The following is a 15,631-nucleotide window of genomic DNA, read 5'->3' on the forward strand; positions in this document are numbered from 1 at the left end:
CAGGGTATAATGATAGTGACAGTGAGACACGTGGGGGGGAGACACTGGGGGGAATGATAGTGACAGTGAGACACAGGGGGGAGACACTGGGGGGAATGATAGTGACAGTGAGACACAGGGGGGAGACACTGGGGGGAATGATAGTGACAGTAAGACACGTGGGGGGGAGACACTGGGGGGGGGGGCAGGGTGTAATGATAGTGACAGGGAGACACGTGGGGGGGAGACACTGGGGGGGGGGGCAGGGTGTAATGATAGTGACAGGGAGACACAGGGGGGAGACACTGGGGGGGGGGGGGCAGGGTGTAATGATAGTGACAGGGAGACACAGGGGGGAGACACTGGGGGGAATGATAGTGACAGTAAGACACGTGGGGGGGAGACACTGGGGGGGGGGGCAGGGTGTAATGATAGTGACAGGGAGACACGTGGGGGGGGAGACACTGGGGGGGGGCAGGGTGTAATGATAGTGACAGTGAGACACGTGGGGGGGAGACACTGGGGGGGGGGGCAGGGTGTAATGATAGTGACAGTGAGACACGTGGGGGGAGACACTGGGGGGGGGGCATGGTGTAATGATAGTGACAGTGAGACACGGGGGGAGACACTGGGGGGGGGGGGCAGGGTGTAATGATAGTGACAGTGAGACACGGGGGGAGACACTGGGGGGAATGATAGTGACAGTAAGACACGGGGGGGAGACACTGGGGGGAATGATAGTGACAGTGAGACACGGGGGGGGGAGACACTGGGGGGGGGGCAGGGTGTAATGATAGTGACAGGGAGACACGTGGGGGGGGAGACACTGGGGGGGGGCAGGGTGTAATGATAGTGACAGTGAGACACGTGGGGGGGAGACACTGGGGGGGGGGGCAGGGTGTAATGATAGTGACAGTGAGACACGTGGGGGGAGACACTGGGGGGGGGCATGGTGTAATGATAGTGACAGTGAGACACGGGGGGAGACACTGGGGGGAATGATAGTGACAGTGAGACACGTGGGGGGGAGACACTGGGGGGGGGGGGCAGGGTGTAATGATAGTGACAGTGAGACACGGGGGGAGACACTGGGGGAATGATAGTGACAGTAAGACACGGGGGGAGACACTGGGGGGAATGATAGTGACAGTAAGACACGGGGGGGAGACACTGGGGGGAATGATAGTGACAGTGAGACACGGGGGGGCGAATGATAGTGACAGTGAGACACGGGGGGGGAGACACTGGGGGGAATGATAGTGACAGTGAGACACGGGGGGGGGAGACACTGGGGGGAATGATAGTGACAGTGAGACACGGGGGGGAGACACTGGGGGGAATGATAGTGACAGTGAGACACGGGGGGGGAGACACTGGGGGGAATGATAGTGACAGTGAGACACGGGGGGGGGGAACTGGGGGAATGATAGTGACAGTGAGACACGGGGGGGGGAATGATAGTGACAGTGAGACACGGGGGGGAGACACTGGGGGGAATGATAGTGACAGTGAGACACGGGGGGGGGGAGACACTGGGGGGAATGATAGTGACAGTAAGACACGGGGGGGGAGACACTGGGGGAATGATAGTGACAGTGAGACACGGGGGGGAGACACTGGGGGGAATGATAGTGACAGTGAGACACGGGGGGAGACACTGGGGGGAATGATGGTGACAGTGAGACACGGGGGGAGACACTGGGGGGAATGATAGTGACAGTGAGACACGGGGGGGAGACACTGGGGGAATGATAGTGACAGTGAGACACGGGGGGGAGACACTGGGGGAATGATAGTGACAGTGAGACACGGGGGGGGGGAGACACTGGGGGGAATGATAGTGACAGTGAGACACGGGGGGAGACACTGGGGGGAATGATAGTGACAGTGAGACACGGGGGGGGGAGGACACTGGGGGGAATGATAGTGACAGTGAGACACGGGGGGGAGACACTGGGGGAGACACTGGGGGGAATGATAGTGACAGTGAGACACGGGGGGGAGACACTGGGGGGAGACACTGGGGGGAATGATAGTGACAGTGAGACACGGGGGGGAGACACTGGGGGGAATGATAGTGACAGTGAGACACGGGGGGGAGACACTGGGGGGAATGATAGTGACAGTGAGACACGGGGGGGGGGAGACACTGGGGGGAATGATAGTGACAGTGAGACACGGGGGGGGGGAGACACTGGGGGGAATGATAGTGACAGTGAGACACGGGGGGGGAGACACTGGGGGGAATGATAGTGACAGTGAGACACGGGGGGGGGGAGACACTGGGGGGAATGATAGTGACAGTGAGACACGGGGGGGAGACACTGGGGGGAGACACTGGGGGAATGATAGTGACAGTGAGACACGGGGGGAGACACTGGGGGGAGACACTGGGGGAATGATAGTGACAGTGAGACACGGGGGGGAGACACTGGGGGGAATGATAGTGACAGTGAGACACGGGGGGAGACACTGGGGGGAATGATAGTGACAGTGAGACACGGGGGGGGGAGACACTGGGGGGAATGATAGTGACAGTGAGAACACGGGGGGGGGAGACACTGGGGGGAATGATAGTGACAGTGAGACACGGGGGGGGAGACACTGGGGGGAATGATAGTGACAGTGAGACACGGGGGGGGAGACACGGGGGGGAGACACTGGGGGAATGATAGTGACAGTAAGACACGGGGGGGAGACACTGGGGGGAATGATAGGGACAGTGAGACACGGGGGGGGAGACACTGGGGGAATGATAGCGACAGTGAGACACGGGGGGGGGGGAGACACTGGGGGAATGATAGCGGACAGTGAGACACGGGGGGGGGGGAGACACTGGGGGGAATGATAGCGACAGTGAGACACGGGGGGGGGAGACACTGGGGGGAATGATAGCGACAGTGAGACACGGGGGGGGGGAATGATAGTGACAGTGAGACACGGGGGGGGGAGACACTGGGGGGAATGATAGTGACAGTGAGACACGGGGGGGAGACAAGGGGGGGGGAATGATAGTGACAGTGAGACACGGGGGGGGGGGGAGACACTGGGGGAATGATAGTGACAGTGAGACACGGGGGGGCACTGGGGGGAATGATAGTGACAGTGAGACAAGGGGGGGCACTGGGGGGAATGATAGTGACAGTGAGACACGGGGGGGGAGGACACTGGGGGGGGCAGGGTGTAATGATAGTGACAGTGAGACACGGGGGGGAAACACTGGGGGGGAATGATAGTGACAGTGAGACACGGGGGGGGAAACACTGGGGGGAATGATAGTGACAGTGAGACACGGGGGGGAGACACTGGGGGAAATGATAGTGACAGTGAGACACGGGGGGGGAGACACTGGGGGGGAATGATAGTGACAGTGAGACACGTAGGGGGGAGACACTGGGGGGGGCAGGGTGTAATGATAGTGACAGTGAGACACGGGGGGGACACTGGGGGGAAATGATAGTGACAGTGAGACACGGGGGGGCGAATGATAGTGACAGTGAGACACGGGGGGGGAGACACTGGGGGGAATGATAGTGACAGTGAGACACGGGGGGGGGAGACACTGGGGGGAATGATAGTGACAGTGAGACACGGGGGGGGAGACACTGGGGGGAATGATAGTGACAGTGAGACACGGGGGGGAGACACTGGGGGGAATGATAGTGACAGTGAGACACGGGGGGGGGAGACACTGGGGGGAATGATAGTGACAGTGAGACACGGGGGGGGCGAATTATAGTGACAGTGAGACACGGGGGGGGAGACACTGGGGGGAATGATAGTGACAGTGAGACACGGGGGGGGGGGAGACACTGGGGGGAATGATAGTGACAGTAAGACACGGGGGGGGAGACACTGGGGGGAATGATAGTGACAGTGAGACACTGGGGGGGGGGGAGACACTGGGGGGAATGATAGTGACAGTGAGACACTGGGGGGGGGGGAGACACTGGGGGGAATGATAGTGACAGTGAGACACAGGGGGGAGACACTGGGGGGAATGATAGTGACAGTAAGACACGTGGGGGGGAGACACTGGGGGGGGGGCAGGGTGTAATGATAGTGACAGGGAGACACGTGGGGGGGGGAGACACTGGGGGGGGGGGCAGGGTGTAATGATAGTGACAGTGAGACACGTGGGGGGGAGACACTGGGGGGGGGGGGGGCAGGGTGTAATGATAGTGACAGTGAGACACGTGGGGGGAGACACTGGGGGGGGGCAGGGTGTAATGATAGTGACAGTGAGACACGGGGGGGAGACACTGGGGGAATGATAGTGACAGTGAGACACGGGGGGGAGACACTGGGGGGAATGATAGTGACAGTGAGACACGGGGGGGGGAGACACTGGGGGGAATGATAGTGACAGTGAGACACGGGGGGAGACACTGGGGGGAATGATAGTGACAGTGAGACACGGGGGGGAGACACTGGGGGGAATGATAGTGACAGTGAGACACGGGGGGGAGACACTGGGGGGAATGATAGTGACAGTGAGACACGGGGGGGGAGACACTGGGGGGAGACACTGGGGGGAATGATAGTGACAGTGAGACACGGGGGGGAGACACTGGGGGGGAATGATAGTGACAGTGAGACACGGGGGGAGACACTGGGGGGAATGATAGTGACAGTGAGACACGGGGGGGAGACACGGGGGGGAGACACTGGGGGGAATGATAGTGACAGTAAGACACGGGGGGGGAGACACTGGGGGAATGATAGCCGACAGTGAGACACGGGGGGGAGACACTGGGGGGAATGATAGTGACAGTGAGACACGGGGGGGGGAGACACTGGGGGGAATGATAGTGACAGTGAGACACGGGGGGGGGGAGACACTGGGGGGAATGATAGCGACAGTGAGACACGGGGGGGGGGAGACACTGGGGGGAATGATAGCGACAGTGAGACACGGGGGGAGACACTGGGGGGAATGATAGCGACAGTGAGACACGGGGGGAGACACTGGGGGGAATGATAGCGACAGTGAGACACGGGGGGGGGGGGAAATGATAGTGACAGTGAGACACGGGGGGGGAGACACTGGGGGGAATGATAGTGACAGTGAGACACGGGGGGGGAACACTGGGGGGAATGATAGTGACAGTGAGACACGGGGGGGGAAACACTGGGGGGGAATGATAGTGACAGTGAGACACGGGGGGGAGACACTGGGGGAAATGATAGTGACAGTTGATGGGGAAAGACACGGGGGGGACAGTGAGACACGGGGGGGCGAATGATAGTGACAGTGAGACACGGGGGGGGAGACACTGGGGGGAATGATAGTGACAGTGAGACACGGGGGGGAGACACTGGGGGGGACAGGGTGTAATGATAGTGACAGTGAGACACGGGGGGGAAGACACTGGGGGGAATGATAGTGACAGTGAGACACGGGGGGGGGGGAGACACTGGGGGGAATGATAGTGACAGTGAGACACGGGGGGGGGAGACACTGGGGGGGCAGGGTTTGTAATGATAGTGACAGTGAGACACGGGGGGGAGACACTGGGGGAATGATAGTGACAGTGAGACATGGGGGGGGAGACACTGGGGGGAATGATAGTGACAGTGAGACACGGGGGGGGGGAGACACTGGGGGAGCAGGGTGTAATGATAGTGACAGTGAGACACGGGGGGGTCCCACTCGGGGGGGGAGCAGGGTGTAATGATAGTGACAGTGAGACACGGGGGGGGGTCCCACTCGGGGGGGGGGGGGAGCAGGGTGTAATGATAGTGACAGTGAGACACGGGGGGGGGGGGTCCCACTCGGGGGGGGGGGGGGGCAGGGTGTAATGATAGTGACAGTGAGACACGGGGGGGGTCCCACTCGGGGGCCACATTCTCTACAACCGTGGGAGTCACTCTCTGTTTCTCACCCAAAGTAACAGCTTGGGGAGCAGTGTCCGACGGGTTCTACTGGGGGGGGGCTTCCTGTGTGACACACGGGGGCGATAGGAAAGAGTGGGCAGTTTCCTGCATTCAACCACAGCTACGTCTGCCCCACCCTGCAACATTAACCCCTGCCCGACCAGAGCAGCCAAAGTGTGAGGCAATAAGGGCTAAGGCAGTAGGGCAAGATGGAGACAATAGGGCAAGATGGGGACAGTAGGGCAAGATGGAGACAGTAGGGCAAGATGGAGACAGTAGTACAAGATGGAGACAGTAGGGCAAGATGGAGACAGTAGGGCAAGATGGAGACAATAGGGCAAGATGGGGACAGTAGGGCAAGATGGAGACAGTAGGGCAAGATGGGGACAGTAGGGCAAGATGGGGACAGTAGGGCAAGATGGGGACAGTAGGGCAAGATGGGGACAGTAGGGCAAGATGGGGACAGTAGGGCAAGATGGGGAGTAGGGCCAGATGGGACAGTAGGGCAAGATGGGGACAGTAGGGCAAGATGGGGACAGTAGGGCAAGATGGAGACAGTAGGGCAAGATAGAGAGAGTAGGGCAAGATAGAGAGAGTAGGGCAAGATAGAGAGAGTAGGGCAAGAGGAGAGTAGGGAGAGAGTAGGGCAAGATGGGGACAGTAGGGCAGATGGGGACAGTAGGGCAAGATGGGGACAGTAGGGCAAGATGGGGACAGTAGGGACAAGATGGAGACATGTAGGGCAAGATGGGGACAGTAGGGGCAAGATGGGGACAGTAGGGCAAGATGGGGACAGTAGGGGCAAGATGGGGGACAGTAGGACAAGATGGAGACAGTAGGACAAGATGGAGACAGTAGGACAAGATGGAAGACAGTAGGGCAAGATGGAGACAATAGGGGCAAGTATGGGGACAGTAGGGGCAAGAATGGAGACAATAGGTGCAAGATGGAGACAATAGGGCAAGATGGGGCAGTAGGGCAAGATGGAGACAATAGGGCAAGATGGGGACAATAGGGCAAGATGGAGACAATAGGGCAAGATGGGGACAGTAGGGCAAGATGGAGACATTAGGGCAAGATGGAGACAATAGGGCAAGATGGGGACAGTAGGGCAAGATGGAGACAGTAGGGCAAGATGGGACAGTAGGACAAGATGGAGACAGGTAGGGCAAGATGGAGACAATAGGGCAAGATGGGGACAGTAGGGCAAGATGGAGACAGTAGGGCAAGATGGAGACAGTAGGGCAAGATGGAGACAGTAGGGCAAGATGGAGACAGTAGGGCAAGATGGAGACAGTAGGGCAAGATGGAGACAATAGGGCAAGATGGGGACAGTAGGGCAAGATGGGGACAGTAGGGCAAGATGGGGACAGTAGGGCAAGATGGGACAGTAGGGCAAGATGGGGACAGTAGGGCAAGATGGGGACAGTAGGGCAAGATGGGGACAGTAGGGCAAGATGGGGACAGTAGGGCAAGATGGGGACAGTAGGGCAAGATGGAGGACAGTAGGGCAAGATAGAGACAGTAGGGCAAGATAGAGACAGTAGGGCAAGATAGAGACAGTAGGGCAAGATAGAGAGAGTAGGGCAAGATAGAGAGAGTAGGGCAAGATAGAGAGAGTAGGGCAAGATGGGGACAGTAGGGCAAGATGGGGACAGTAGGGCAAGATGGGGACAGTAGGGCAAGATGGGGACAGTAGGACAAGATGGAGACAGTAGGGCAAGATGGGGACAGTAGGGCAAGATGGGGACAGTAGGGCAAGATGGGGACAGTAGGGCAAGATGGGGACAGTAGGACAAGATGGAGACAGTAGGACAAGATGGAGACAGTAGGACAAGATGGAGACAGTAGGGCAAGATGGGGACAGTAGGGCAAGATGGGGACAGTAGGGCAAGATGGGGACAGTGGGGCAAGATGGGGACAGTGGGGCAAGATGGGGACAGTGGGGCAAGATGGAGACAGTGGGGCAAGATGGAGACAGTGGGGCAAGATGGGGACATTGGGACAAGATGAAGACAGTAGGGCAAGATGGAGACAGTAGGGCAAGATGGAGACAGTAGGGCAAGATGGAGGCAGTAGGACAAGATGGAGGCAGTTCTATACTGAGTGGGGGGGCACCTAATGCAGGGACACGCCCCCAAACGCAGCCGGTCAGACCCAATAAACATGGGACCACCCTGTGACAGAGCAATTCCGTGTGCTGGTTCTGTACCAAGATGTAAATCCAACACTGGGACGTTCCCGTTACTGAACCAAACAGAAAGTGAGAAAGGTACAGAGAAGAGCAGGGAAATTAATAAAGGGGAGGAAGCTAGGGCTCGTCTCACTGGGACTCCCTGTCACCAAGAGCTGGGGGGCTATAGAACTCGTGCCCAGGAACACTGGGTGCTGCTGGGTATTCCCTTTGGTACTGGGATCCAGTGCTGGTACTGGGGGAAGGTGATGCCTTACCTGACACTCAGCTCCCTCTGCAGCAATGGGGACAGACAGAGGCAGTGTGAGCAACCCAAACACTATACACACACTGTGCTGAACTCTATAGGCCACTGGGGGGCACTGCTCTCTCTGGGGCATCATCCTGTGCTGAACTCTATAGGTCACTGGGGGGCACTGCTCTCTCTGGGGCATCCTCTTCTGAACTCTATAGGCCACTGCTCTCTCTGGGGCATCATCCTGTGCTCGACTCTATAGGCCACTGCTCTCTCTGGGGCATCATCCTGTGCTCAACTCTATAGGCAACTGGGGGGCACTGCTCTCTCTGGGGCATCCTGTTCTGAACTCTATAGGCCACTGGGGGGCACTGCTCTCTCTGGGGCATCATCCTGTGCTGAACTCTATAGGCCACTGGGGGGCACTGCTCTCTCTGGGGCATCATCCTGTGCTCAACTCTATAGGCCACTGGGGGGCACTGCTCTCTCTGGGGCATCCTCTTCTGAACTCTATAGGCCACTGGGGGGCACTGCTCTCTCTGGGGCATCATCCTGTGCTCGACTCTATAGGCCACTGGGGGGCACTGCTCTCTCTGGGGCATCATCCTGTGCTCAACTCTATAGGCCACTGGGGGGCACTGCTCTCTCTGGGGCATCCTCTTCTGAACTCTATAGGCCACTGGGGAACACAGTTCTCTCTGGGGCATCCTGTGCTGAACTCTATAGGCCACTGGGGGGCACTGCTCTCTCTGGGGCATCATCCTGTGCTGAACTCTATAGGCCACTGGGGGGCACTGCTCTCTCTGGGGCATCCTGTGCTGAACTCTATAGGCCACTGGGGAACACAGTTCTCTCTGGGGCATCCTGTGCTGAACTCTATAGGCCACTGCTCTCTCTGGGGCATCCTGTGCTGAACTCTATAGGCCACTAGGGGGCACTGCTCTCTCTGGGGCATCCTGTGCTGAACTCTATAGGCAACTGGGGGGCACTGCTCTCTCTGGGGCATCCTGTGCTGAACTCTATAGGCCACTGCTCTCTCTGGGGCATCATCCTGTGCTGAACTCTATAGGCAACTGGGGGGCACTGCTCTCTCTGGGGCATCATCCTGTGCTGAACTCTATAGGCCACTGCTCTCTCTGGGGCATCCTCTTCTGACCTCTATAGGCCACTGGGGGGCATTACTCTCTCTGGGGCATCATCCTGTGCTCAACTCTATAGGCCACTGGGGGGCACTGCTCTCTCTGGGGCATCCTCTTCTGAACTCTATAGGCCACTGGGGGGCACTGCTCTCTCTGGGGCATCCTGTGCTGAACTCTATAGGCCAGTGGGGGGCACTGCTCTCTCTGGGGCATCATCCTGTGCTGAACTCTATAGGCCAGTGGGGAACACAGTTCTCTCCTGGGCATCCTGTGCTGAACTCTATAGGCCAGAGGGGACACAGCTCTCAAAATGGCATCTTGTGCTGGACTCTATAGGCCAGAGGGGACACAGCTCTCAAAATGGCATCTTGTGCTGGACTCTATAGGCCAGAGGGGACACAGCTCTCAAAATGGCATCTTGTGCTGGACTCTATAGGCCAGTGGGGAACACAGTTCTCTCCTGGGCATCCTGTGCTGAACTCTATAGGCCAGTGGGGAACACAGTTCTTTCTAGGGCATCCTGTGCTGAACTCTATAGGCCAGTGGGGGGCACTGCTCTCTCTGGGGCATCCTGTGCTGAACTCTATAGGCCAGAGGGGACACAGCTCTCTCCCGGGCATCCTGTGCTGAAATCTATAGATCCTCTCAGGTCCCTGTCTGGGTTTCAAATGAGGGGTGGGCGTGTCCTAACGGTCCCTGCCAGAAGCACAGTAGGAGGGGGAGAGCCAATCACAGCCCTGCAGTCTTATATGATATGTCTCCTTTAACCCTACGTATGAGGGACAGGACTAAGTTGGTATCTCCTGGCAATACCCCCGTGTCCCTGTAATACCCCTCCCCGTTCTACCCCAGTACCTACCTCCTCCAGCTGGCTGTGCACGTGTTGCACTATCAGGTCAATCGCCACTGCATTTCCACTCCCTGAATTGGGGCAGAATAAAGAGAGTCACAGAGGGATTATTGGGGGGTCAGTAAGGGACGCGGCAATGTACCCCAAACATTCCCCCCCCCCCAGGGGCAGTTGGGTACCTCTGGGAACCACTATATCTGCCAGACGCATGGTGGGCTGGATGTACTGGTCGAAGGCGGGCTTGACGAAGGCGTGGTACTGCTTCAGCACCCCCTCGATGTCTCGGCCCCTCTCGGAGATGTCTCGCCGCAAGCGACGCACCAATCGGATGTCGGAGTCGGTGTCTACAAAGATCTTCATGTCCAGCAGCTGTGGGGCAGGCAAGAGCCGTCAGCCCAATAGGAAGGAGCCCAAAGCCTTATGGGAAGGCAGTTAGCAGTCACATGATGGTGCCACGCCCATCGCTCATTAACCCCTTACCTTCAGAAGCTCCGTATGTGCAAACGCCATGATGCCTTCAAATATGATCACGTTGGCTCCATACAAGGTTTTCTGGGCGAGAAGAACCATTTTGGTTATTTGATCAAGTAACAACTTCTGCTCAAGTTATCATCGCTATTAAAGGGGAAGCAAACCCTAAGAACAATTAAAGCTGGGCTGTGTTTTATATACGGAATTTCTGCACCTTTAACAGTAATGATCGAGGCCTTAGGCAAAGTTGTGCTCAGGGGGGGCAACCATCTTGGATTTGTTGGGAGTGTCAGTGGCACTGCACATGCTCAGTGGGCTCTGGGCTGCGGCTGAGAAGCTGAGCTTAGGGGTCGGGGGAATCATCAAGGAGGAAGTGATGTCACATCTGTCAGGAGCTGATGCTACAGGGCTGATTATTCTGGTACAGACTGCACTGGTCTCTATGCTGCCATGTAACGTGACTGAATTACTGATCAGCTTCCTATAGTGAGGGGTATATGGTGTATATAGACTGCATATGGGGAGGGGTATATGGTGTATATAGACTGCATATGGGGAGGGGTATATGGTGTATATAGACTGCATATGGGGAGGGCTATATAGTGTATATAGACTGCATATGGGGAGGGGTATATAGTGTATATAGACTGTATATGGAGAGGGGTATATAGTGTATATAGACTGTATATGGAGAGGGGTATATAGTGTATATAGACTATATATGGGGAGGGGTATATAGTGTATATAGACTGCATATGGGGAGGGGTATATAGTGTATATAGACTGTATATGGGGAGGGGTATACAGTGTATATAGACTGTATATGGGGAGGGGTATATGGTGTATATAGACTGCATATGGGGAGGGGTATATAGTGTATATAGACTGTATATGGGGAGGGGTATATGGTGTATATAGACTGCATATGGGGAGGGGTATATAGTGTATATAGACTGTATATGGAGAGGTGTATATAGTGTATATAGACTGTATATGGGGAGGGGTATATAGTGTATATAGACTGTATATGGAGAGGGGTATATAGTGTATATAGACTGTATATGGGGAGGGGTATATAGTGTATATAGACTGTATATGGAGAGGGGTATATAGTGTATATAGACTGTATATGGAGAGGGGTATATAGTGTATATAGACTGTATATGGGGAGGGGTATATAGTGTATATAGACTGTATATGGAGAAGGGTATATAGTGTATATAGACTGTATATGGAGAGGGGTATATAGTGTATATAGACTGTATATGGAGAGGGGTATATAGTGTATATAGACTGTATATGGAGAGGTGTATATAGTGTATATAGACTGTATATGGGGAGGGGTATATAGTGTATATAGACTGTATATGGAGAAGGGTATATAGTGTATATAGACTGTATATGGAGAGGGGTATATAGTGTATATAGACTGTATATGGGGAGGGGTATATAGTGTATATAGACTGTATATGGAGAGGGGTATATAGTGTATATAGTAACATAGTAACATAGTAACATAGTAAGTTGGGTTGAAAAAAGACATACGTCCATCAAGTTCAACCATAATGCCTATACCTAACCTGCCTAACTACAAGTTGATCCAGAGGAAGGCAAAAAACCCCATCTGAAGCCTCTCTAATTTGCCTCAGAGGGGAAAAAATTCCTTCCTGACTCCAAGATGGCAATCGGACCAGTCCCTGTATCAACTTGTACTGAGAGCTATCTCCCATAACCGTGTATTCCCTCACTTGCTAAGAATCCATCCAGCCCCTTCTTAAAGCTATATAATGTATCAGCCAGTACGACTGATTCGGGGAGGGGGACCCCACAACTTCACAGCTCTCACTGTAAAAAATCCTTTCCGAATATTTAAATGGAACCTCCCTTCTTCTAAACGGAGTGGGTGCCCTCGTGTCCGTTGGAAGGACCTACTGGTAAATAAAACATTAGAGAGGTTATTATATGATCCCCTTATATATTTATACATAGTTATCATGTCACCTCTTAAGCGCCTCTTCTCCAGTGTAAACAGACCCAACTTGGCCAGTCTTTCTTCATAACCGAGACTTTCCATACCCTTTACCAGCTTAGTTGCCCTTCTCTGGACCCTCTCTAGCTCAATAATGTCCCGTTTGAGCACTGGAGACCAAAACTGAACAGCATATTCTAGATGGGGCCTTACCAGCGCTCTGTAAAGGGGAAGAATAACCCCCTCCTCCCGTGAATCTATACCCCTTTTAATACAGCTCAGAACCTTGTTTGCCCTTGCAGCTGCTGCCTGGCATTGCTTGCTACAGCCAAGTTTATTATCTACAAGGACTCCAAGATCCTTCTCCATTATGGATTTGCCTAGTGCAGTCCCATTAAGGTTATACGGGGCTTGCATATTTTTACATCCCAGGTGCATGACCTTACATTTATCCACATTAAATCTCATCTGCCACTTAGCTGCCCAGATTGCCAGTTGGTCAAGATCCTGCTGCAGGGATGTCACATCCTGGATAGAATTGACTGGTCTGCAGAGTTTTGTGTCATCTGCAAACACTGATACATTACCCATAATACCCTCCCCTAAGTCATTTATGAACAAATTAAACAAAAGTGGACCCAGTACAGAACCCTGAGGGACCCCACTGAGAACCTTACTCCAAGTAGAGAATGTGCCATTAACAACCACCCTCTGTACCCGATCCTGTAGCCAGTTTTCTATCCATGTGCAAACGACTTCACTAAGACCAATAGACCTTAGCTTAGAAAGCAGTCGTTTGTGGGGAACGGTATCAAATGCTTTGGCAAAATCCAAATAGATTATATCTACTGCATCCCCACTGTCCAGCTTCTTACTTACCTCATCATAAAAAGCAATTAAATTGGTCTGACATGACCTGTCCTTCATAAAGCCATGCTGATTACTGCTCATAATGCCATTCTCCACTACATAATTTTGAATGTGATCCCTTAACAAGCCTTCAAATAACTTGCCCACCACGGATGTCAAACTTACAGGCCTATAATTGCCAGGCTGAGATCTTATTCCCTTTTTAAATATGGGAGTGACATTCGCCTTCTTCCAATCCCTAGGTACCATACCTGATGAAAGAGAGTCTGAGAATATCAGAAACAAGGGCCACTGCAATTCTGCCCCTAGCTCTCTCAGTACCTGAGGGTGTATTCCATCTGGCCCAGGTGCCTTGTTTACATTTATCGTGTGTAACCCTTTAAGCACCATATCCTGTGCCAACCACTGTGTAGTTGGAGCTGAGGCAACAGTGAAGCTATTGGGTGAGACTTGTCCCACTGGCTCCCCCTACTGTATACACAGAAGAAAAGAACTGGTTAAGCACATCTGCCTTTTCTGTACCCGCTGTAACCATATTGTTATTATAACTCAATGGGGCCACACCCTCAACCTGCATCTTTTTACTATTAATATACTTAAAAAACTTTTTGGGGTTAGTCTTGGCCTCGGCCGCGATGCGCTCCTCATTTTCTATCTTTGCCTTCCGGATTGCTGTTTTACACACTTGTTATAGTGTTTATATTCATTAAACGCAGCTACTGTCCCCTCTGACTTATATTTCTTAAAAGCTTTCCTTTTTTTCCCTATTAACTTCTTTACCTCAGAGTTAAGCCACATGGGGTGATTCTTAACACTTCTACTTTTTCTTATTAATGGAATGAATTGAGAACAGTAATGATTTAATATCATTTTAAATGACAACCATTTCTGCTCTGTATTTTTATCAGAAAACATAATGCCCCAATCTATGCCCTGAAGCGCTGCCCTTAAGGAGCTAAAATTTGCCTTCCTAAAATTCAGTGTCTTTGTTGCCCCCGTGTAAATTTGTTTCCTGCACCAAACATCAAATGAAATAACATTATGGTCACTATTACCCAGGGGTTCAACCACTTGCACATTTGCTATACGTTATAGACTGTATATGGAGAAGGGTATATAGTGTATATAGACTGTATATGGAGAAGGGTATATAGTGTATATAGACTGTATATGGAGAAGGGTATATAGTGTATATAGACTGTATATGGAGAAGGGTATATAGTGTATATAGACTGTATATGGAGAGGGGTATATAGTGCATATAGACTGTATATGGAGAGGGGTATATAGTGTATATAGACTATATATGGGGAGGGGTATATAGTGTATATAGACTGCATATGGAGAGGGGTATATAGTGTATATAGACTGTATATGGAGAGGGGTATATAGACTATATATGGGGAGGGGTATATAGTGTATATAGACTGCATATGGGGAGGGGTATATAGTGTATATAGACTGTATATGGAGAGGGGTATATAGTGTATATAGACTGTATACGGGGAGGGGTATATAGTGTATATAGACTGTATATGGAGAAGGGTATATAGTGTATATAGACTGTATACGGGGAGGGGTATATAGTGTATATAGACTGTATATGGGGAGGGGTATATAGCGTATATAGACTGCATATGGAGAAGGGTATATAGCGTATATAGACTGTATATGGAGAGGGGTATATAGCGTATATAGACTGTATATGGAGAGGTGTATATAGTGTATATAGACTGTATATAGGGAGGGTATATATACACCCCCACCTCACTGCTGCCCCTGCCCCCCCCCATTACACTCACCCACTCTTTGTGTCGGCTGTGGGTGGTGAAGTCGTAGGTGGGGATCTTGACGCTCTTGCCCTGCTTCAGTTTGCCCAGGGTGCTAATGATCAGCTCAAAGTCAAAGGCGTCAGGGTGGTCAAAGTTGAAGTCATTGCGGGCCGCCTGTTCCTGCTGCTCCTGGGTCAGTACCTGTGGGATTAGGGGGACCCCTCGTCAGCCCTGTACCCTGTATGGCAACTCCCGCAGTGCAGGGGCATTACCAG

At 53.3% G+C, this 15,631-nt stretch overlaps 2 protein-coding genes across 4 annotated transcripts in view; both read right to left on the reverse strand.

Moving 5' to 3' along the window:
• sox18 (SRY-box 18) overlaps positions 1–15,631 on the reverse strand; it is a gene marked incomplete at its 3' end in the record, with an annotated part of 354,190 nt that overhangs the window by 239,503 nt on the left and 99,056 nt on the right.
• The window catches only part of LOC116407971 (uridine-cytidine kinase 1 like 1), a 33,198-nt gene that overhangs the window by 9,785 nt on the left and 7,782 nt on the right, over positions 1–15,631 (reverse strand). For 2 of the 3 annotated variants that reach the window (XM_031894538.1, XM_031894536.1), the window contains exons 4-7: positions 15,387–15,557; positions 10,755–10,826; positions 10,454–10,643; positions 10,284–10,345 (exon numbers count right to left, since the gene is read on the reverse strand). In XM_031894538.1, the coding sequence (XP_031750398.1) occupies positions 10,284–10,345; positions 10,454–10,643; positions 10,755–10,826; positions 15,387–15,557 (495 nt within the window). Of the gene's footprint in view, positions 1–8,307; positions 8,325–10,283; positions 10,346–10,453; positions 10,644–10,754; positions 10,827–15,386; positions 15,558–15,631 lie in introns of all 3 variants that reach the window. The other variant, XM_031894537.1, reaches the window with a different exon arrangement.

Source organism: Xenopus tropicalis, chromosome 10 (genome assembly GCF_000004195.4).
Source record: "Xenopus tropicalis strain Nigerian chromosome 10, UCB_Xtro_10.0, whole genome shotgun sequence".
Taxonomy (NCBI): domain Eukaryota; kingdom Metazoa; phylum Chordata; class Amphibia; order Anura; family Pipidae; genus Xenopus; species Xenopus tropicalis.